The 23133-nt window shown below is 46.7% G+C and overlaps 1 protein-coding gene across 2 annotated transcripts in view; it reads left to right on the top strand.

Annotated features, from left to right (window-relative positions):
- Window positions 1-23133, top strand: part of Fbn3 (fibrillin 3) — a 68478-nt gene that overhangs the window by 41853 nt on the left and 3492 nt on the right. The window contains exons 20-31 of one of the 2 annotated variants that reach the window (XM_040731506.1): window positions 5076-5204; window positions 5985-6104; window positions 7686-7880; window positions 8864-8986; window positions 9949-10080; window positions 10220-10345; window positions 11421-11627; window positions 12028-12153; window positions 14834-14956; window positions 15506-15622; window positions 18733-18861; window positions 20625-20859. In XM_040731506.1, the coding sequence (XP_040587440.1) occupies window positions 5076-5204; window positions 5985-6104; window positions 7686-7880; window positions 8864-8986; window positions 9949-10080; window positions 10220-10345; window positions 11421-11627; window positions 12028-12153; window positions 14834-14956; window positions 15506-15622; window positions 18733-18861; window positions 20625-20859 (1762 nt within the window). The remainder of the gene's footprint in view (window positions 1-5075; window positions 5205-5984; window positions 6105-7685; window positions 7881-8863; window positions 8987-9948; window positions 10081-10219; window positions 10346-11420; window positions 11628-12027; window positions 12154-14833; window positions 14957-15505; window positions 15623-18732; window positions 18862-20624; window positions 20860-23133) is intronic. The other variant, XM_040731507.1, reaches the window with a different exon arrangement.

Here is a 23133-nt window from a genome sequence, read left to right as displayed (position 1 = left end):
AACTCAGATCTTCATGCTGGCACGGCACCCATTGTACCAACCGTTCCCCTGCTCTGCCACATTTGAGCTAAAAATGGATGCATTTTACTCAGTGCATTTTGTAGAGTCACATGTTGCAGCTTTATCTCTGCCAGACTTCAGGAGGTCCAGAGTACCTGGAAGGTCCCCTAGACTAGGCTGTCTCTTATGGCTAACCATCTCCCCAGATATCGATGAATGTGGGGAGATTCCAGACATCTGTACCCACAGTTTCTACATCAATCAGATCAGAAGCTTCCACTGTGCATGCCCCATTGGCTTCAACTACAGTAGAAACTTCTGACCTGTGAAGGTGCAGCACACAGAGTCCTGAACTCTAGAGCCAGGATCTCTCTCTCTCTCTCTCTCTCTCTCTCTCTCTCTCTCTCTCTCTCTCTCTCTCTCTCTCTCTCTCTCTCTCTCTCTCTCTCTGTCTCTCTGTCTCTCTCTCTCTCTCTCTCTCTCTCTCTCTCTGTCTCTCTGTCTCTCTCTCTCTCTGTCTCTCTCCCTCTCTCTCTCTCTCTCTTTTTCCCTCCCTCCCCCCATCTCTACAGTCTGAACAAACCACGTAGAAACTCCATGAGCTCCAGTTTCCCCATCTGTATAACAGAACTGACACCTTCCCAAGGGTCTCTATATAGTATAATCACCCTAAGCCAGTTCTAGTTGCTTGCAGAGCCAAAATTGGGTTGGGGTTCCACCAGGATAGGCTTTTGTTTCACCCTGTCCCATTCGTGGGACTCCCCAGATGTGGATGAGTGTGACAACAGAAAGGGGCTCTGCCAGAGGAACGCAGACTGCATCAATGTCCCTGGAAGTTATCAGTGCAAGTGTGCCCAGGATTTGAACTGTCACCCAGTGGGACATGTGTAGGTGAGTGGAGACCCCAGGGAGGTGACAGGTTAGACTTAAGCAAAGCAAAAGGTATGGAGGTAAGCCAGCCAGGTTTTGTCACCTGCTGTGGCTCAGACAGCATGTGGCTGTCACTGTTGGGGAATGGAAGGCAAGCTCAGAGAGCAACCGTAAGCAGATAGAGTAAAACTAAAAGGTGACAGGTGCTGGGCCTGATGTCAGCAGCATAAGGGCCTGGTGGGAGATTGAATGGGGCTCCAAACAATCTTACTCCATGCTCCATGCTTGTATTTCATGTGGAGATCTTGGCGAAACATTATCAGGTGGGGTTCTTGGAGACATCATGTTGCCAGCATCCCTCAAGATGGAATTAGTGTTGGGACATCCCAAATGTCTATAGCCATGGTGACTGTATGGACACTGGGGACAGCTACATGTGTCTCTGTCACCATGGCTTCTAAGCCTCAAATGACCAAACCATGGGCCTGGGTGACAGCATCTCCAGTTAGACTGTCTGAGGTCTTCATTGTCCTTTTTATCTATCCTAATTTACACCTCCTCCAAGATTTAACCCCAGACACTGAGATCTTGAGAGTCTGGGTTTTCCAATTTGTCAAATGGGCATCGTTGATACTATAATGGGTATACTTTCCAGTTATCTCCTCAGGGCTCAGTTTCCAGCTTTTGGGCAGGGTTAGAGGCAGGGGAGGAAAGTGAGCTCCACCTACTTTGACCTTCTGGTTAATTAATGCCCTAGGATGAGTCTTCTGGGTTTGTGGGTTTTGCTCTGACAGACCTTGATGAGTGTGACCAGAAGCCATGTGGAAATGGGACCCACTCTCAGCATTCCTTGGTTGCCTGTAATTCTTTGGGGTTAAGGTCTCCTGGACTTTAACTTGTCCAGTTTAGCATGTCTATTATTCTTGTCTTTTTTCAGTTCATGTTTATGCAGTCATATTGGTGAGAGTTTATGAGTATAGCTTCAGACATTACTAGGAAATACGATATCACAGCAAATTCCCTGACCCCTTGATCCTCTGGATCTTACAGTTTTTATGCCTCCTATTCTGCAATGTTCCCTGAGTTGTATTGTAGAGGTGTCCATTGGAATTGGGATCCACAACTCTGCATTTAGATTGGTTGTAGTTTTCCGTAATGGTCTCTATCTCTTTCAGTAAGAAGTTTCCTTGATGAAGGGTAAAGACTACACTTGTCTGTGAGTTAATATAAAGACATATTGGGGATCGTGCTGGTTTAGTAGAGAGGTGGTTGCAGGTTCTCCTCCAAGATTCATGACTTCACTGGAACTGAATTATTGACAGTTTTCAATACAAGACCTGATTTACCTCTTGTTGAATGAGTCTTAGGTCCAATTAGAGAACCGTTGGTTACCACCAAGCTATGTGTGCCATTACTGCATCCCTAGGATTATCGTGTCATGCTGGTCATTGTAGATTGTAGGCATCATAGCTGGGTAGGACAGCCGGTTGCTTCATCCTTTGGAAGCTTGCATGGTACCTTCTGATCCCATGAAAGCTAGTCCTCAGAGAGGTGTCACTGAAGTAAGTTCCAGCTGAGGGTTGTCTGGGCCTTACGTCTGAAATGCATAGTGTCTTCAGCAAGAGGGAATTATCTTCTACCTCTGGCAGGGGAGGCAACAAAGGACAACAGCAGTGACCTAAAATGTTTTGTGAGTCTCTTGGACAGCCCTTGAAACAACTCAAAAGAAGGCTTTCTTGTATCTGGTACTGGGACTTTTGTTAGGTGTTCTTGGGCTCTTGTAGGGATGATTGTCAATTTTATTTATTTAAACTATATAAGTATGCTTATACACACACTTGTATTATAGTGATTTTAGATATGTAGTTAATAGTATGATTTCTTATTTTTTTAACTATCTTTGCTGTTATTTTACCCTCCTTCTGTATTTACGCTCCCCTTCCTAATCAGAGTCCCCCCACATTTCCCTGATCTGATCACTTGTACCCCTGCTGTTCTTCTCTTCTATTGCTTCCCCTACCCCCAGCACTGATCCCTTTTTACTGTCCTGCTTTCTTCAGTTACTCCAGAACATGTACTCACATCTGAAGATTTGGAGCTAGGAGTCTCCAATGAGAGAGAACACGTCCTTCTGGGTCTGGGTTACCTCACTGAATATGATCTTTTCTAGTTCCATTCATTTACCTGTAAGTTCATGACTCCATCTTTCTTTTCATATGAATAGTATTCCATTGTGCATATGTACAATATTTTCATTATCCATTCATCGGAAGAAGGACATTTAGGTTATTTTAGTTTCCTAGCTTACTATGCATAGAGCCACAGCGAACATGGTTGAGCAAATATCTGTGGAGTATGATGTTGAGCCCGTTGGGCATAGCCAAGGAGTGGTGTAGATCCTCTGTTTTATCTTTGAGACCTGATATTCTGTTCTGCTTGATTCATTTTACATGTAAGACTTTCCTTTGAGTTTTCTAGTTACTGAGTTTTTCAGTTTCATCTTAACTTCAGTTTGAGTTCTCTTCAGTGTTTCTGTCTCCATATTGAATTCCATTCTCAAGTCCTGTGCTATCTTCATAATTTCCATCAGCTTATATTTGTGTTTTCTTCTGTGTTCTCACATGTTTGTGCTCCTTAATTTCTTTTCCCTTAAATCATGAGGCTGTTTCTCTGTGTCTTTTTTTAAACTTCAGGATTCTTTGATGAAATTTATGATTGTTCTCTTAAATTCTGTGTCCTGGGATTAGTCTAATTTTCATGAGTAAAAATTTCTACAGGACTGGTGGGTTTTGGAAAAAAGATAATGACTTGATTTTTTTCATATTGGTGGTATTTTTGCAATGAGATCTGGGCATTGTAGATGGGCATTTCCTGTCTTGACCACCTATTCCCAAATAACCACTCTAAAGCTTATATTAATTGCAAATGCTCAGTCAGTAGTTCAGGCTTATTACTAACTAGCTCTTACATGTTAAGTTGATCCATATTCCTTATTTACCATCTGCCATGTGGCAGTACCTTTATTAGCATGGCACGTTCATCTTCTGTTCTCTCTGCATCTGGCTAGCATCTCCTGACTCTGCCCTTCTCCTTCCCATCATCCTTAGTTTAGTGGTCCCACCTGGTTAGCTACTGGGCAATCAGCATTTTATTAGACCAATCTGAGTGACAAATCTTTATAGTGTACAAGAGGAATATTCCACAGCAGGGCATCTGCACTTCTTTAGTTCTAAGTCTGATGTAGACAGATGAGGTTGGGGCAGAAGAGATATTGTGTAGGCAGTTTGGGCCTAGAAGTTGGAAATGGCTTCGGTGGAATGAAATCATTTGGTCAGTATGTGACTAATCCAAGCCTAGAGTATGGGGGTAGATATAACTGGTTGCATCACTAGGCAAACCATTTAATCTTCTGTGCCTCCATCTCCGTTGTCTGGAAACAATAGTACCTCCAGGCACAAATATCAGACGACATAGTTCTTCAGCAGAAATATTATCAGAGACAGAGGGGCACTGAGCTGAAGAGAGCTTGCCTAGTATGCTCAAGGCTGTTTTGAAGATTGAAACACAGAGTGTATGTTGAGCAGGCTCATCTCTCTGAGAAGACCTAATCATAAATACATAGATAATCCAAAAGTAGAGCTCACAAATGGGCTGAGGATGTGAGGGGTCACTGGTGAAGAGCCTCAGTCCCCAGCTCCTGCACAGTGACTCATAGTCATCTGTAACTCCAGTTCTATGGGATCCAGTACCCTCTTCTTACCTCCACAAATACCGACACACATGTGTTTCACATAAACTCATACAGTTCATACATACACACATAAATAAAAATTAAAAATTCTTTTAAAAATAAAAAATATTTTAATTACAGAAAATTTAGTGAATTAAATTTAAAGTTAATAAATCAAAATATATAATAAATAATGAAATAGTAAATTAAAATAAAGTATATTTTAATTAAGTAGGAATTAAAGCATAAATCTAAATGTGTGGGATGAAATTAATTGAGTACTTAGTGATAAATTCATAGCATTACATAATTGTATATTAGAAAATATTGGCACCTACCTCACAAGATAAGATGTAGAGGCTCTTCATGAGTCCTTAATAAATCAAAGTGAGCCTGCTAATTTAGTTGTGTACAGAAATGCAAGGAAGGTTCAATCCCCTTGGGATCCATGGTGACCTTCCTATGCCCTCTGCAGACACTGATGAATGCGCCATCTTGGTGGGACAAGTGTGTCACTTCGGCCAGTGCCTCAACACAGCCGGTTCCTTCCACTGTGTCTGCCAAGATGGCTTTGAGTTCAGAGCCGGCAGGAAGGACTGCATGGGTGAGTCTCTCCCTCGGCACCAGTGCCCATCTCAGTGAGTCTGCTCCGCATACACCCGCAGATGCTACTTTTGACTGAGCATAGCTCCAGTTAACATCTGTGCGTTTCTTAAGTTGAGAATTTCATACATACATATGTGTTCTGATCAAATCCACCCCCAGTGCCCTGCTCTCCGCCTCCCCGCACATCGACCGCTACTTTCCTTCCCAGCTCCATGTGCTCTTTGTTAAGCACACTGAAGCCACTCACTGTTGCCTGTGTGGGAGTGGGGGTGGGGTCATCTGCTAGAGCTCAGGCAACCTGGGGGGAGGCATATCCTGGACAAAAACTGACACCCTCCTGCAGCAGCTGGCAGTTGCCAACAGCTCTTCGGGTGGGGATTGAACTTGGTGAGCTCTTTACTCATCCATCTTATTTATTTTAAGGCATAAAAAAGAAGAGCTGACTATAGTTCAGGGTGAGGCTGTCTTGCAAATGGGAAAGTTATGAGATAACAAATGGCAGTTGTACGGAGTGGATGGTATGGAAATCTTGGAGGGAACCTACAAGTGGCCCATAAATCTTGCTACCTGCATCCCTCCAGGTCCATAAACCCAGCAAGAGCAAAGAACCCTTCCTTCTTCTGCTGCCCCTGTGTTCCGGAGCCCCAGCCTTTCTCTTGAACCCAAAACTGTCTCTGGAAGGGTTTGTCCCCCATGTAACCTGAAGGTGTTGACTATACCTCAGGGAGCACTCAGCCTCCTCTCTGGCGTTGAATTCCCCTCCTTTTCTCCTCCACAGATATCAATGAGTGTCTGAGCCGCCCAGGGACCTGCCTGCCAGGCACCTGTCAGAACTTGGAAGGCTCCTTCCAGTGCATCTGCCCCCCTGGCTTCCAGGTGCAGAGTGGTCATTGTATTGGTGAGTGTCCACCATCCTATGAGAGTGTAGATGCCCACAGCACAGCACCAAACACAGCTCTGTGATTATCAGAACTGTCCTGGGGATAGCTCAGGCCTTTCTCTCAGGGCCCAGGGGCTTCTTTGTGAACCCTATAAAATATTCCTGGTTTGGAGTATCACTGTGTTCAGAGACTCCATTGAATTTTCACCCACAAGAATCTTTTCATGTACTTTAAACTAATTAGTCTAATTTGATCTTAGCTCATCAGGTTAGTCTCATTGTATAGGATAACCTGAACTAGTCTAGTCCGAGTAGGTGGATTAGCCTGTGGGCAGAAATATAAGGAAAGCTCAATAACCTTGGGGTTCAGGGGACTCTAGCTTACCATTCCCCCTCTGCAGGCACTGATGAGTGTGCCACCTTGGTGGGGGCTCAGTTTGGCCATGATCTGAACTAGTCTGATGCAACTGCTGATAATCCCGTCTTCCATTTGTACTAACCTTTCACAATCTGGGTTGGCTTGACCTGCCAACAATGATACATTTTCCATTTGGGCTAGCCTTGTATAACCTGCGCTAACTTGGAGCATTCTGGCTTCAGCAAATGTGCTATTGTGTATAGAATGGACTCATTTAGACCAGTTCAGCCTCGTCTTTTCTAATTCATTCTATCTAGGCGAACCTGGTACATGAGGTAACTCCAACTAGTACAGGCAAAATATCTTTAGGCTCAATTAACTTTGCCCAGTTTTAAGTCTCTAATGATGAACTTGGACCAGTGACATGTTTCAGCAGGTAAAGGAACTAGCTACCAAGCCTGAGCTTGATCTTTGGGATTCACCTAGTGGAAGAGAGAACTGACCCCTGTAGGTTGCCCTGACTTCCACACATGTACACGCAAAATAAATAAAAGTGTAATAGTTGTTGTTTTTGAGGCAAGGTCTCACTGTGTTGCCCTGGCTATCCTGGAACTCTCTATGTAGAACAGGCCAGCCTACAACTTACAGAGGTCTACCCCCGTCTATGTAGAACAGGCCAGCCTACAACTTACAGAGGTCTACCCCCGTCTATGTAGAACAGGCCAGCCTACAACTTACAGAGGTCTACCCCCGTCTATGTAGAACAGGCCAGTCTACAACTTACAGAGGTCTACCCCCGTCTATGTAGAACAGGCCAGCCTACAACTTACAGAGGTCTACCCCCGTCTGCTTTATGTGTGCTAAGATTCAAGGTGTGCGCCAGCATGACCAACATTTTTCGTAGATGAACTTCTGAGCCTTGGGAGGTGGCTCAGCAGAGAGCATACTGCTCTTGCAGAGGACGGTCACCCACACCAGGCAGCTGACAACTGCCATCTCCAGAGAGACCCGATACCTCTGTCCTCCAGAGGCCCCCGCACTCATAGGTGCATTCCCACATACACATGTGCACACGCACAAACACGCACACTTCAAAGGCATAGAAATAAATTTAGAAGATGGCTGTGACCCCTACTCTGAAGACACCTGAGAAATACCTGCACATACACACTGCCCACCTAGCAGGGGACACACCGCAGGCCCCCACCCTGCTACCACGTTTACGATGTCTCGCGTTGCAGAGCTAGACCCTGCCTGCTTTGCTGGAGCTGCGTGCTGCCCCATCTCAGCTCGAATCCCTGCCTCTGCAGATAGTGATGAGTGCTTGCAGGATCCCAGCCTCTGCTTGTCTGGCACCTGTACCAACAGTCCTGGGACCTTCCAATGCCTCTGCCCTCCTGGCTTTACCCTCTCCGACAGCGGGCATTACTGTGTTGGTGAGTGTCGTGAGAAATAGAAACGAATGCCTGCCCCAGGGCCTACAGTTCAATTTAGCCAGTATCAGCTGTTCAGGGAACATAGGCCCAGTGGTGAGCCATACCCCAGCCTGCCTATAATAACTCAGGCTGACAGACTGGAGACTGAGGGTCTGCCATATCAGGTCTTCCAGCCCTCTGCAATTTATCTTTGTCACTCTAAGAAACCTCTGGTCATTCCTCTATTTCCTCCCCTTACTACTTATGTTACCTCATTCATTCTCTAATGTACCCAATAACTCATTCATTCTCTTGTTCATCTACTTGTTCATAAACTAATTTATTCATTCCCTTGATTATTTGTTGATTTGTACTCATCCGTCCCTTGCCCATTTAGTCACTCATATACTCTCTAATTCATTCACTCATTTATTCATGCCATCGTTGATTTACTCCCTTGCTCACTCATTCATTCACCAACTCCCTTCATCATTCATGCATTGATTTGTCCCCTGGCTCATTCACTCTCTTACTCACTCATTCACACATGTGTTCCCCAAATCCTTTTGCCCATTCATACACTCTCTTGTTCATTCTTTCAGTCACTCCAACTTCTCATTCTCTGAACATATACCCACAGACAGCCTGGAGGTGCCACAAATCTTGCCCTGTCAAACCTGTGTCAGTCAAAATCAAACGCACAACAGTGTTTAGGGTAGAGAGCTCTCTTCGAGTGATGATGTCCCCGTCACTTATCTCCAACCATACACAGATGAATGTTCCATTGGAGAGCCCTGTGGGGAAGGCATTTGCACCAATGTCATTGGAGGTTTCAAATGTACTGATGGCTTTGAGCCTGTTCCCATGCTGACCTGTGAATGCATGATGCTTCCTGAGCAGGATCAGAGCTGTATAACAGGGAGTCTCTAGTACTAATCCACAGGAGGTACCCGGGGTACCCCATGGAGAGCCTGCACAGATGAAACCTCTGCTGGCCTCCACAGACATTGATGAGTGCACTCTGAATCCACTGCGCTGTGCTTTCCGCTGCCACAACACTGAGGGTTCCTACCTGTGCACCTGCCCAGCTGGCTACACACTGAGGAAGGATGGCGCCATGTGCCAAGGTACGGTCTGCACAGACTGGCAATGGGTAGGGCTCTCTGATTCCCCACCAATGATCTTATGCTCCCCATTGTGTAGGAACATCACACCAAAACTGGCCCTGACTTTGACCAGATCCAGATGTGGTCTTGGCACTTCAGTTTACTGTCTTTAAGTGGTACTGAGCCCCAGAAGTGAGCAGCAAGGAAGCTCTCAGAGCAGACAGCTGAACTAGGGCATGAAGTAGGGCTTGGTTTTAGAGAAGAAGTATTTTTTTCTTTTTGGGGAAGTAGTAACTTTTTGCTATAGACTTGCTGTACTAGCATGAGGACCTGAATTCAGACCTAAGCACTCACCTCAAAACCTGGGTGTGGCCACATGAAGGCCTTTAACCCCAGCTCTATAGAGACAGAAGGATTCATGGGGCTTGCTGGCTGCTAGCTTAGCTCTAGGTTCAGTAAGACTATCTAGAGGAAATAAGGCAGAGTGTGACAGAACACGGTATTGACAGCCTCCTCTTCCCTCTGTACGTGTGCATGGATATGCACACCTATGAGTGTATGTGTATATAACACACACATACACACACACTAATAGCAATATATTTGGCTCATGGTTCTGGTAGCTAGAATGTCCAGGAGCCTGGTACTAGTGGTGAGGGTCTCCAAGTGGCATCACAGTATGGCACAAGACATCACAAGACAAGACAGATCAAGGTGCTAAATCAGGTCTGTTCTTACAACACCACTGATACCATCATGGGAGCCCCATCCTCATGAGCTCATCTAATCCCATCGCCTCCCAAAGACCCCAGCTCTAAATACCACCACCAGAAAACGAGGAATTGAGTTTGTAACACATGATCTTCTGGGGGACACCTTGGCTCATCATGGCTGCTAGGGGATGGGATCTAGGCTCCTCCGGTCTAGAGCCAAGCTGTGGAAGGCATGGCCTTGATTTACCCACTATCCCTGGTCATCCAAAGATGTGGACGAGTGTGCAGATGGGTCTCAGGATTGCCACACCCGAGGCATGCTGTGCAAGAACCTCATCGGCACCTACGTCTGCATCTGCCCGACTGGTATGCAGCCCCTGCCCTCTGGGAAGGAATGCACAGGTATGTGGTGCTTCCAGGGCACAGGGAAGGCTACGTGGAGGGGAGAGTTCAAAGCAAAGGGGGACCTTTTAAGACCAAGGGCAACTGGCTTGGGAGCTTTGGCCTCCCCCTCTGGCCTGCTTCATCCCTCCCATCTCAGATGAGGACGAATGCCAGGCCCGGTCCAGCCTGTGTGCCCATGGCCGCTGCATCAACACAGTGGGAAGCTTCCAGTGTAATTGTGATGAGGGTTTCCATCCCAGCCCTGCCCTCACCGAGTGCCATGGTGAGTGTAACCTGGGACAAGTAAGGTGGATGGAGACTTGGGAGGTCTGAGGTGGGGATGAGCTCAGGAACACTGAGGAGGCATGAAGGGAATCGCTGTACCATTATCAATATCGATGCGTGAACCTGCACACACTCTGTAGAAGAGTGTCCTCCTCCTCCTCCTCCTCCTCCTCTTTCCCATCCACCGCCATGACTCCTCTAGCCCTAGAGGAGTCACCCCAGAAGGATCTCGCCTTGGGTCTCCCACAACAACCTAAGCCCTGAACCCAGAATGTGACCTTAAGAGCATCTTCTGTGTCAGGCACCTGCTCACTCCTGCTCACATCCTCTTCTCTCCTCCCCACGGATAATGTCCATCCCTTAGCTTCAGGCCAGATGTGATGCATCTCCTAGATGCCCCATTCCCAACCCCCAATACTAGCTTACCCCAAAGCCAACTCAGCATCTTTGTTCCCAAGCCCCATCTCAGCGGTTGGGATACCCTGAACTGGCTTTCCAGAGTGACCACCAGAGACTTCCAGTCTGTGTTTAGCCCATGCTTCCCACCTATCTCTGATCTTATTTTTCATTCTATTTAATTACACTTTGTTAGTATTGAGGGTGTGGGGACCATCACACACAAGTGTGCCATGCATGGTACTTGCGTGGAGGCTGGCTCTTTCTTTCTACCTTGTGTGTCCTAGGGATCCAACTCAGGTCATCAGGGTTGGCAGTGAGTACATCATCTGCCCTGATATTTTTCTCCTCTGTCCCCAGCATCAACTCTTCCTGCCCTGTTCCCCTGCCTCCCTGATGCCTCTTAATCATCCCTTTTCACTGTGGTCAAGGACACTGTCCTTCACAGAGGCCACCCAGCCTTCATAAGATATCCCAGAGCTAACACTGACATTTGGGTGTATTGGCCCCAGTCCATTGAGGCAAATGGGTGTTACCTCATTTGAGGGTGCCTTACAGTGTCCAATGCCAATAGGAAGATGCCCCTACACGCACAGGCCTGGCTGCCAGGCACCGCAGAGAAGGAGGTCCTGAGCAAAGCGGCTTTTCTGCCCACCCCTCCTACCAATTCTCTGCAGATATCCGGCGGGGCCTCTGCTTCTCTGAGGTGCTACAGGCCGTGTGCCAGAATCGGTCAAGCAGTGGTGAGGCTGTGCCCAAAGTCATGTGCTGCTGTGGGGGCGGCCGAGGCTGGGGCCCCCACTGTGAGCTCTGTCCCTTGCCTGGCACCTCCGCCTACAGGGAGCTCTGCCCCCATGGCAAGGGCTATAGCACCGAGGGCCAAGGTAAGTGTCCTTGAGGTCATGTTAAAGTTATGTGGCTGTGCTACAATGGTGTGACTACTCCCTGTGTGTGTGTGTCTGTGTCTGTGTCTGTCTGTGTATATGTGCTTAATGTGTGTATGTGTATTTGTGTATGAGTATGTATATATGTGTGTGTAATGTGTGTATATACGTGTGTGTGTGTGTGTGTGTGTGTGTGTGTGCACTCAGTGGAATGAGGTTCTATCAGCATGTCCTGCTGGCTCAGGACTGACCCATAACCTGAGGGTGGCATCCATGTGGTCAGAATAAAGGAAAAAAAGACTGACCTTGCCTGGGGGGGATTGTGGGTAGAAAAGATGCGCTTTTAGGAGAACAAGACAGCCAGTCAACGTCTGCCCTGCCCTGCCCTGCTTGTCCCTAGATGTGGATGAATGCCACATGTTTGCTGACCTGTGCCACCATGGCGAGTGCATCAATAGCATTGGTTCCTTCCACTGTGACTGCCAAGCTGGGTATACACCAGATGCCACAGCCACTGCCTGCATGGGTGAGCCAAGCCCTACCCCTACCCTGTACATTTGCTCTAGCTATACTTCTGCAAAAAGCCTGTAGCCCCCATTTCCATGGGGACCACCCACTTGTATATCTTGGGTTTCATGCACAAGATTATCATACATCTAAGGAACCTAAAAAACAGACCAGAAGCAGAGATTCTTTGGCTTTTCTTTTTGGATCACATTTCCTGCACTTAGTTCCTCCTGTTATTTCAAACTTCCTAAGATTTTTTTTCAGTTACACTATATACCAGGCATCCCTCCAAATCATTGGTTACAAACTCCAATCTGAGGGCCAAGTTGTAAGTAAACTCTTACTGGCACACAGTCATGACTGTGTGTTTATTTACCTTCAGTGACTACTCTCCTGATGGGACGATTGTGTTATCTAATTGTGATTACAACAGTGCAACCAACCATATTAGTTTGCTTTTCTGTTGCTGTAACAAAACACCATGACCACATCAACTTACAAAAGAGAGTGTTTATTTAGGCTTACACTTCAGAGGAATGAGAGTCTGTCATGACCGGGAGGCATGGCAGTAAGCAGCAGGCATGGTGGCAGGTGCCAGAGGCTGAAAGGTCACATCTTGAACCACAAGCACAAAGCAGAGAGGGAAAACCAGAAATTGCAGGAGTCCTTAAATTCTCAGAGCTCACCACTAGTGACATAATTTCTTCATTAAAGTTTCACCTCCTAAGTCTCCCCAAGCAGTACCACTGAGGACCAAGTGTCCAAACACATGATGCTTTGGGGGGTATTCTCATTCAATCCACCACACCTGTAAAGGTAAACGTCCATTCATCCCTCGGAGCCAAAGGGGATTTTCCCAATATTCATTGCCCTATCAGATCCCAAACTGGGGGCTCCTTAAGCCTGTCCTATAAAATAGTGTCTTTGGAGAATGCAGAAATGGCTCAGTGGTTAAGAGAACTTACAGAGGACCTGAGTTCAGTTTCCAGAACACACACTAGGTGGCTTCCCCAACTAAACTTTAATTCTAGGGAGCCCAATGCTCTTTTCTGGCCTCCAGGCTCCTGCATTCATATGGTAAACATACAAAACACTCAGGCACATACACACACACACACACACACACACACACACACACACACACACACAAAATAAAATAACAAATGTTAATGGTGCAGTATTTGCCTATAACCTACACACATCTTCATGTGTATTCATTTACTTTCATTTTTGCTTTTTGTAATGGTAAGAATGGAACCCAGAGCCCCCACATTCTAGGCAGGGACTCTACCACTGAGCCACTCCCCCAACCCCTCACCCAATTCTTGGCAGGAGCCCCACCCCTAAGCCATGCTTCCAGCCTCTCAGTGGTAGCTTCTAGAAAGACACTCTACTGCTCAGCCATACCCACAACTCCTTTTAAAAGTATTTTTATTATTTAAATTTGTTCTCGGAAATTTTCAGATGTTTATTGTATAACTATTATCTACCATTATATATATATATATATATATATATATATATATATTATACATGCCTATTATACTCTCCCAGCCTCTTATCTCCTTTCCACTGGGAGGCTGAGGCAGGAAGCTTGCAGTGAGCTAAAGGCTAGCTTTAGCTACTTTGTGAGTCCTAGACCAGCCTCTGCTACATATTGAAACCCTGTTTCTAAAATAAAATAGGGACTGGAGGGATAGCTTAGCAGTTAAGAGCACCAGCTACTCTTGTAGAGTTTGGTTCCCAGCACCCATATGTCAGCTCACCACTGTCTGTAACTCCAGTCCAAGGAGATCCAATATTCTTTTCTGACCTGGCACACATATATGCAGGCAAAACAGCCATACAAACACACAAAAAATTTCATTTTAAATAAAATAAAATTATCATTTCTGTGTGATTTCTCATTCCTATTACAAAGTAACTTAGACTCTAGTGCACTGTGTCAGTTCAGCATTGATGTATTAGTCTGATACACTGTAACAGTTGTGACTGTATACTATTTGGGAAACTTAAAAAAAATAGTCTGAATGTTCAGTACAGACACTTTTCCCCAAGAAAACATTTTCCATTGTTGAGCCCACATGTACCCTATTTACCATTTGACTTTTTATTGAAAAAGTGTGGGTGGGGTGTGGCGCTCTTTCCTGTCATGTCCAAGCATAAAGACCTGGGCTTGATTCCCAACACTGCATAAAAATAGAAAACAGAGCCACTGAGATGCCTTAGCGCATAAGGATGCTTGCTGCCAAACCTGCCGACCTGAGTTCAAAACCTGGGACCAGCTGACAGAGGTGAGAGTCAACTCCTACAAGTTGTCCTCTGACCTCCACATGCACACTTGTCAAATATGTGTGCCCCCCTCATACACACACACAGTAAGTAGATGTCATTAAATTTGGGGGTGGGATGGGTAAAAATGAGAAAAGAAAATTTAGGGACAGGCATGGTGTCCCACACCTTTAATCCCAGCACTAAGGAGGCAGAGGCAGGTGGATCTCTCACTGAGATACCCAGTGAGACTTTGTCTCATGAAAATAAACAAGTAAACTTTCTTAAGTTTAATAGCAAAGTTAAGTAACTTAGGCAGTTCCACAATTTCAGATAATCAGAATCTGAGCAGGGGCCCTAGTCTGTGAGGCCCCATCAAGCCCTGGGCATGTCTATGTGATCTCCTCATGCCCCGCCATCCCACCTAGATGTGGACGAGTGCAGCCAGGACCCCAAGCCATGTTCCTTCCTCTGCAAAAACACAGAGGGCACCTTTCTGTGCGCCTGCCCCCGGGGCTACCTGCTGGAGGAAGATCTCAGAACCTGCAAAGGTGATGTCCTTCCCTCCCCCAATCTTCTCCGTCCAATGTTGCTCTCCAGACACTCTCAGCTGCACAGAATTGACCCCACCACAGCCAAGGCAAGAACACCCTAATTGGAGTGGCAAGAGTGACCCCAGACCCCACACCTGAGCCCCCTTAAGTTCCACTCATGATTGGTTCCTGAGCCATCACCTCTCAAATCTACTCCCTGGGCAACCAAATGCTTCCACCTATCCCTCATTCTATACATTACCTGAGTTCCTCTCTGAAACCCCTCTGAGCCCTGCCTCCTAGCCAGTCTCCTATTGCCCCATCTTTAACACCCTCCTCAAGCTAGCCCTTGAATCCTATACCCTCAAGCCCAGCCTCTGAAACTTCCTCTCAAACCACCCTCTAAACCCACCCCATGTCCACACACCCTCAAGCCTGTCTCCTCAGCGCCCTCCCCATGCTCCTCAGAGTGCTGCCCCCTTAGCCTTCAAGTCCTCTGGCTGAGCTCCACCCTTGAGCACCCCTTGAACCCTGTCCTCTGATCCTTTGGAACTCCCTGTGTTGCAGACCTGGACGAGTGCACCTCCAGGCAGCACAACTGCCAGTTCCTCTGTGTCAACACCATAGGCGCCTTCGCCTGCCGCTGTCCTCCTGGCTTCACCCAGCACCACCAGGCTTGCTTGGGTGAGTAGCGTCATCCAGTTCCCACCCCACTCCCCACACAACCCTGACAACCCTAGCCGTCACGTGTGTGTGGTACAAAGGCAAATCAAGCACTACTCATGTGTCAGGCATGGAGGGCGTGGGGATGATTAGAACACAGTCCCTGGATACAGGCATCTTGGGGGCATCTAGAGCCTTCTTCATTACCCTAGGGAGATTACCCTAAGAAATCCCTCTGGCCTGGGCCCAGAACTTTCCCCCCTTGCCTGTGATCCATCCCTGCTGGGTCTCTCCTATTGAGCTTGCCCAGAGTGTTCCCCAAACTCTAGGAGTTTACACAACCACTCTGGAGAAAGCAGTTCAGAAGCCAAAACCATAAAGCTGTCTGTCATAGCCTCTTAGTGTCTTGTGGGCCTGAGGGAACTAGAACTCCTTCTAGCCAGCCCAGCTAAGGAGAATACTCAGTCCCCTCCCACAGCCCTCTTAGCTAGCACCACCTATGGTAATGATGTTTCTAGTCTATTAGGTTGATGAGCAAATGGGCTTGGAACTGATGGGCTAGTCTGTAAAAAGTGCTTCCTGCTCAAGCTCTGAGGAGTAGAGTTCAGATTCCTGTCACCCACAATAAAAGCCAGGCACTTGTCAGGAGGCAGAGAAAGTAGGATCCCAGGGTCAGCCAGTCCAACCAAATCAGCAAGCTCCAAGCTCGCAACAGAAAGGTGGAGTCACTGAGGAAGACACCTGATACCAACCTCTGGCCTTCACATGCACACAGAAGCAGACACACACACACACACACACACACACACACACACACACAAATTGTTTTAATAATGCATTGGGGCTAGGTAAAGAGTTTGCTATGCAAGCATGGGAACTGGAATTCTGATGCCCAAAATCCACATAAATGCCAGGAAGCATGATGGCTGCCTGTTACTCCAACCTAGGAAGGCAAAGACATGAAATCCTCAGAGCAAGCTGGCTAGGAAGACTAACCACATCAGGGAGCTCTGGTTTGATTGAGTAGCCCTGCCTGCTTCAGTGTACAAGATGAAGAGCAAGCTGGCTAGGAAGGCTAACCACATCAAGGAGCTCTGGTTTGATTGAGTGACCCTGCCTGCTTCGATGTTTAAGGTGAAAGGGAGACTGAAGATGACTGCTGTTGTCAGCTATGAGCTTCCATGAGCACCTGCATACACATATGTACACGTGAGCACACACACATACACACACACACACACGAAAACACACATGTGTGCACCCATAACACACACAAGTGGAAAAATAAAAATTCAAAACAGACACTAGAGATTTACTGTTGCAAAGTTTTAGAGAGTAGAAGCCCAAGACCCAGGGGATGGTTCCTGGTGAGAGCTCCATCCCCAACTTGTAGCCAGTCACCTTCTTGCAGCCTCACATGGCCAAGGTTTAGGGTATTCAGACAGACAGACACTGTCTGCTGGTGTCTCTTTTTTTCCACTTTCTTTTTAACATTTATTTTTAACATTTTTTAAAATTTCTTTTTAACATTTATGTTGTGTGCAGAGGTGTGTGTGTGTGTGTGTGTGTGTGTGTGTGTGTGTGTGTGTTTTCACGGCATGTGTGGAGGTCAAAGGACAACCTTTAGGCATCGGTTCTCTCCTTCCACTATGGGGTCCAGGAGATGGAACTCAGTTACTCAGGCTTGGCAGCAAGTACCTTCACCAACTTGGTCATCTCGCCTATGCCATCCCCAATTTTTTTTTTTTTAGGATAACGGTGTCTTGCAAACCTGTAGTTCACCAAAGAGGCCATGCTGGCTCTGCTACCACCCTTGGCCAACTTTTTCTTCTCTTTTCTTATAGTATTTTACTCACTGAGCAGTCTTTCCTGACATACACCACACACACACACACACACACACACACACACACACCTTGCAGGGTTTTGTTTTGTTTTGTTTGAGATTTTACTTTTGTTTTTGTTTGTTTGTTTTATGGTTTTTTGTTGTTTGTTGTCGTTGGGTTTTTGTTTGTTTGTTTGTTGTCTGAGAAAGAAAAAAAGGTTTTCGCTGCTTGGCCCTGGTCCTGGCTGTCCTGGAACTCACTCTATAGACCAGGCTGGCCTCGAATTCACAAAGATCTGCCTCTGCCTCCTGAGTGCTGGCATTAAAGACATGTGTCACAACTGCCTGGCCTGAGATTTTTACTTATTTTTATTTTATGAGTATGGATATTTTGCCTATACATATGTATGTGTGTCACATACATGCAGTGCTTGCAGGAACCACAGGCAGGAAATCCCCTGGGTCTAGAGTTATAGACTATTGTTATCCACCATGTGGGTTTGGGAAATGGAACCAGGATCTTCTAGGAAAGCAGCCAAAATGACTCTTAAGCACTGAACCCTTTCTCCAGCTCCACCCCCTCTTTGAGAAGAGTCTCTGGAGCTCATTGATTAGGATGAACTGGCTGTCTAGCCCTCAGGGATGACCAGCCTCAGTGGGTGATGACAAATACCAAGTCTGGTTCTGAAGCCTGAACTCGGGTCCTCATGCTTACACAAGAAACACTTAACTGACTGAGCTAGCTGCCCAGCCCCTTGTTTTACTTCATGTTTTGAGACAGGGGTCTCATTAAACTGACCTCACTGACCCTGAACTTGCAATTCTCCTGCCTCAGGCCCCTAAATAGCTGAGATTACGGGCCTGTGTCAACACATCTGACCGCATATGGGCTTGTTAACTCTTTAAAAATGGCATTCGGACATCAGGAGGATGTGCTGCCACTGAGCCTCAACCTAGTTTTAGTAATGTCTGACTCTCATAGCGGGAACCGTCCTACATTCTCACGTGGTTAAAGCCACTGAATTCTCATGTTACAAAGCAAAGACAAGGAATTACTTCTCTGTGACAACTGAGGAGCCTGGAGGAGTCAGTAACCCCAGGTTGCATAGCTTTGAATTTCAAGCAAAGCACTTTCCCTGCAGGACCACGAACACTGGCTGCCCTTCTGTCAGCCAGAACCTATTTGTACCTCATTTCACAGAGGAAGAGACCAGCACAGAGAGGGGGAGTGACTCCTCTTAAGCCACACGGTGTAGTGCTGTCCCCTAACCACAAAGCAACCCTGCCCACTCTCTGTCTTCTATAGATAACGATGAGTGCTTGGCCCGACCTGGTCTCTGTGGCACCCGTGGACACTGCCAAAACACCCCAGGCAGCTTCCGCTGTGAGTGTAACAGAGGCTATACCCTGGACAGCTCTGGCCACAGCTGTGAAGGTGAAGTGGAGCTTGAGTGGGTCCCCAGTCTGGGGGATGACCCCAAGAACCACCCATCAATCTTCTCTCCCTTTTGAGTGGGTCCCCAGCCTGGGGGATGACCCCAAGAACCACCCATCAATCTTCTCTCCCTTTTGAGTGGGTCCCCAGTCTGGGGGATGACCCCAAGAACCACCCATCAATCTTCTCTCCCTTTTGAGTGGGTCCCCAGTCTGGGGGATGACCCCAAGAACCACCCATCAATCTTCTCTCCCTTTTGAGTGGGTCCCCAGCCTGGGGGATGACCCCAAGAACCACCCATCAATCTTCTCTCCCTTTTTCTTTCTCTCTGTCTCAGATGTAAATGAATGTGACAGTCCCCATCACTGCCAGTTCGGCTGTCAAAATGAGCCAGGGGGCTACCGCCCAGGCTTCACCCAGCATTCCCAGTGGGCCCAGTGTGTGGGTGGGTGACAAGGGCTGGGAGGAAGCCAAGCACCCACCAGAATCTTTCCAGAGCAGACAAGTAGGAACCATTTCACCTGCAGGTGTTGTGACAAACTGACCCATCTATAAATCAAATGGGCCAGCCCAAAAGGTTGGACCACTGGGACGTCACTGGACTGCTGAACAAACATGGCACAGTGTTCAAACCCATTTGTTACAGAGCGGTGGCCTGACTACCCAGGAAAAGTGCAGCATCAAAAGACTGGGGTTGATTAACAATGTCTACCAAGTGTGCAACAGAAAGAATGTGATTGATTAGCAATGTCTGCCACAGGCAGAGCGGAAAGATTTGGCAATGCCTGCGGTAGATGTAAAAGGATAGTGTCATGTCTGCCATGAGTATTGCAGTGCCCCTCAAGACACATATGCTGTCATCTTTGCATCTTTGCCATAGCAATTTCAGAGGCTCTCGAGTCAGAGAGTTTGCCTTCTGTACCTCAACTTTCCCCGTGCTTTGCTGCCCCAGGAATTCCTTTCAACCGCCTCGTCTCTGTCACTTTCAACATTGCTCCCAAAGTCTTTTTTTCCTTTTATTTTTGAGATTATAATGTAATTACATTTTTTCTCTCCTCCCTTTCCTTCCTCCAAACCTTCCCATATACCCCCTCCTTTCACTCTCTTCCAAATCCATGGCCTCTTTTTCTCACTAATTGTGTTCCAGGCATATATGTATATGTAGCTTTTAGCCTCTGCCTTTGAGGAGTCCGCTTGCTCTCCTGAGACCTGTGACTCCTCAGCTCTCACAGGCTTTGCAGCAGAGCCTGGGAGTTGTGAGGGAGGATAATAGACAGAGGGCAGAGGAGGGCAGACAGTCTGGGGGCTTCTGACGAGCTTACTGGGGACTTCGCACAGTAAAGTGTACTGTGCTTGGTTACTGTTGTTTGTGGTGAATACAGAAAGTAGGGGATGAGGTGCTCCTGGTATCATAGGCAGAGTCTAAGGGTGCTGCTCAGTATCCAGCAGTGCTCGATCCTACCACAGAATGACCTGGCCCCACGTGAGAAAGCCTGTTCTAGAATAACCTACCACTTAGGATTCGGGGGAAATATTGAAAAATCCCGTAGGGGCCCAGAGTATAATAATCAGTGGCTGAAGGAAGGTGGTTATAGTTTGAGAACTCCTAATGAGTTTGCTGGAAGCTTTGCATAGTAAAGAGTACTGTGATTGATTAGCAATGTCTGCTGTGGGTGCAGACTTGAGGGGTGTGTATTCATGTGAAAGGCTCCGGACATGCAAGGTTTCTTCCATTCTGTCTCTACTTTTCTTTCTGCCTACAGATGAGAATGAGTGTGCCTGGTCACCCATGCCTTGTGGTAGTGCCTCTTGCTACAATACGCTTGGCAGTTTCCGCTGTGTCTGCCCCTCTGGTTTCAGTTTCAACCAGGACCTTGGAGGTTGCCAGGATGTGGATGAGTGTGCAGAGCAAGGCAGCCCCTGCAGCTATGGCTGCGTCAACACACCTGGTGGCTTCTTGTGTGGTTGTCCCCAAGGCTACTTCCGGGCTGGACAAGGGTAAGAGGCTCAGGTGGGATGGGCAAGAGTGTAGTGGGCACGTTCTTCATGCCCTGATCATGAACATTTGGCTCATATACACACAGAACCCATTAGCAAAGTTCCATCGGACTGTGTATGTAGGTGCCTACATGCATACACAGAGAATTGGTCACAGATAGTATCTGTGCACACCTCTGGCCCATGACTATCCAATACCTGTCCAGCAAGCCTGAGTACAGCCAGTCATTCATAAATGCCAATATACATGAGTACACGTCTGTGCCATTATTCCATTTTTCATTCAGACTTGTATGTGCCCACTACCTGGAGATATTTATGGTCCATTCATGATCCAAGTTAGCACACATGAAGAAACATATATGAACCCTCACACACAGAAATAAAGTCCTCATTTTACTTTCCATACCCCTATTATGGGACATGATTCCCAGAGACACAAATGTGTACTCATCCCAGATATGGAGCCAACAACAGATTAGAGTAATGATGCAATTAAATTCCGACTTGGTGAACCACTGAGTTTACTACTAAACAATGGGTTACTTGGAGGACTGTGGGTGAGAAGTTACCCACAGAAACGTAGATGACCCAAAGGCAGATACATCAATGAAAGCCCTTGGGCTAGAGGGATGGCTCAGCAATTAAATGTACTGACTGCTGTCTTCCAGAGGTCCTGAGTTTAATTACCAGCCTCCATTAACCAATGGGTTACTTGGAGGACTGTGGGTGAGAAGTTACCCACAGAAACGTAGATGACCCAAAGGCAGATACATCAATGAAAGCCCTTGGGCTAGAGGGATGGCTCAGCAATTAAATGTACTGACTGCTGTCTTCCAGAGGTCCTGAGTTTAATTACCAGCCTCCACTAACCAATGGGTTACTTGGAGGACTGTGGGTGAGAAGTTACCCACAGAAACGTAGATGACCCAAAGGCAGATACATCAATGAAAGCCCTTGGGCTAGAGGGATGGCTCAGCAATTAAATGCACTGACTGCTGTCTTCCAGAGGTCCTGGGTTTAATTCCCAGCCTCCACATGATGGCTTACAACCATCTGCCAGTGTAGTACCACAGGATCCAATTCCCTCTTCTGGTGTTCAGACATACATACATATAGACAAAACACCCATATATGCATAATATGCAAATAAGTAAATATTAAAAGAAAGAAAGCAGGCCCATCCAACATGGGTAATGACTGAGGGAATCTGGAATCTTGGAGCTCAGTCCAAGATTCGCAGGCACCTTAGCAGGAAGGAGAGTCTCCTCAGCCTCCCTTGCTGCTTACATAACCGTGATGGGAGTGGGGGTCTTGTGCTTCTAGTTTTATGGAGCTCCTGAAACTTATGAGTTGCTTATTTCCTGTGTCTTATGGAACCTTCCTCAAGGACAGAATGCTTCATCAACACCAGAAAATTGCTATACAATAACCCCACCTCCATCTCACGTTTACCCAAATGCAAGGCTGTTCTAGTCCCTTATATAAAATGACATGCTGTTTGCACAGAACCTGCATACACTCCTCCATTTAATCTAAATAATCACAAGCTCGGGATTCACTTGGTGGGTAGAATGCTTACCTAGGGTGTGCAAAGTCCTGGGTTTGATCCTCAGATTGTGTACACCAGTCACAGTGGCACATGCCTGTAATCCCGGTGTTTGGAAGACGCAAGCAAGAGGACCAGGAACTTAAGGTATAGCAAGTTTGAGGTTAGCCTGGGTTACATGAGACCCTATCTTGAAAATAAATAATTATCTCCACATAATTTATAACACTTAATACAAAATAAAACAGTATTGTGACTGTTGCACTGTTTTATTAAGGGAATATTAACAAAGAAAAAAGTCTCTGAATGTTCAATAGGAAGTTAACTAAGACAGGCCTAACTTATGTAAAGGATCACAACACTATAACCGTCTTCAGTCCTTTGATAACCAGTTGAATATGACAGTGCAGAACCTGTGGATACAGAGGGCTGACTGTGCTTGTGCACATGGCGGTCCTTACTGTATTCACATTGCAAGCACACTCATCCCAGTGGACACAGGTATATGTGCACACCGTCTTCCATATATACACACAGCCCCCCCCAAGTATACATGTTTCTGGATATACACAGATACATCTGTCTATTCCATTGCATGTACATCATCCCATTCTTGTGTTCATACCAATACCCGGGTAAGCCAAGGGACACACACATCCCTCCACACAGCCATGCCAGCACACGCACATGCACACACACACACACACATGCACACGCACACATGC

Source organism: Mesocricetus auratus, unplaced genomic scaffold, assembly GCF_017639785.1.
Source record: "Mesocricetus auratus isolate SY011 unplaced genomic scaffold, BCM_Maur_2.0 Super-Scaffold_100025, whole genome shotgun sequence".
Lineage (NCBI taxonomy): Eukaryota > Metazoa > Chordata > Mammalia > Rodentia > Cricetidae > Mesocricetus > Mesocricetus auratus.
The sequence above is the reverse complement of the archived record's forward strand: the minus strand, read 5'-3'. Positions and strand labels throughout refer to the sequence as shown.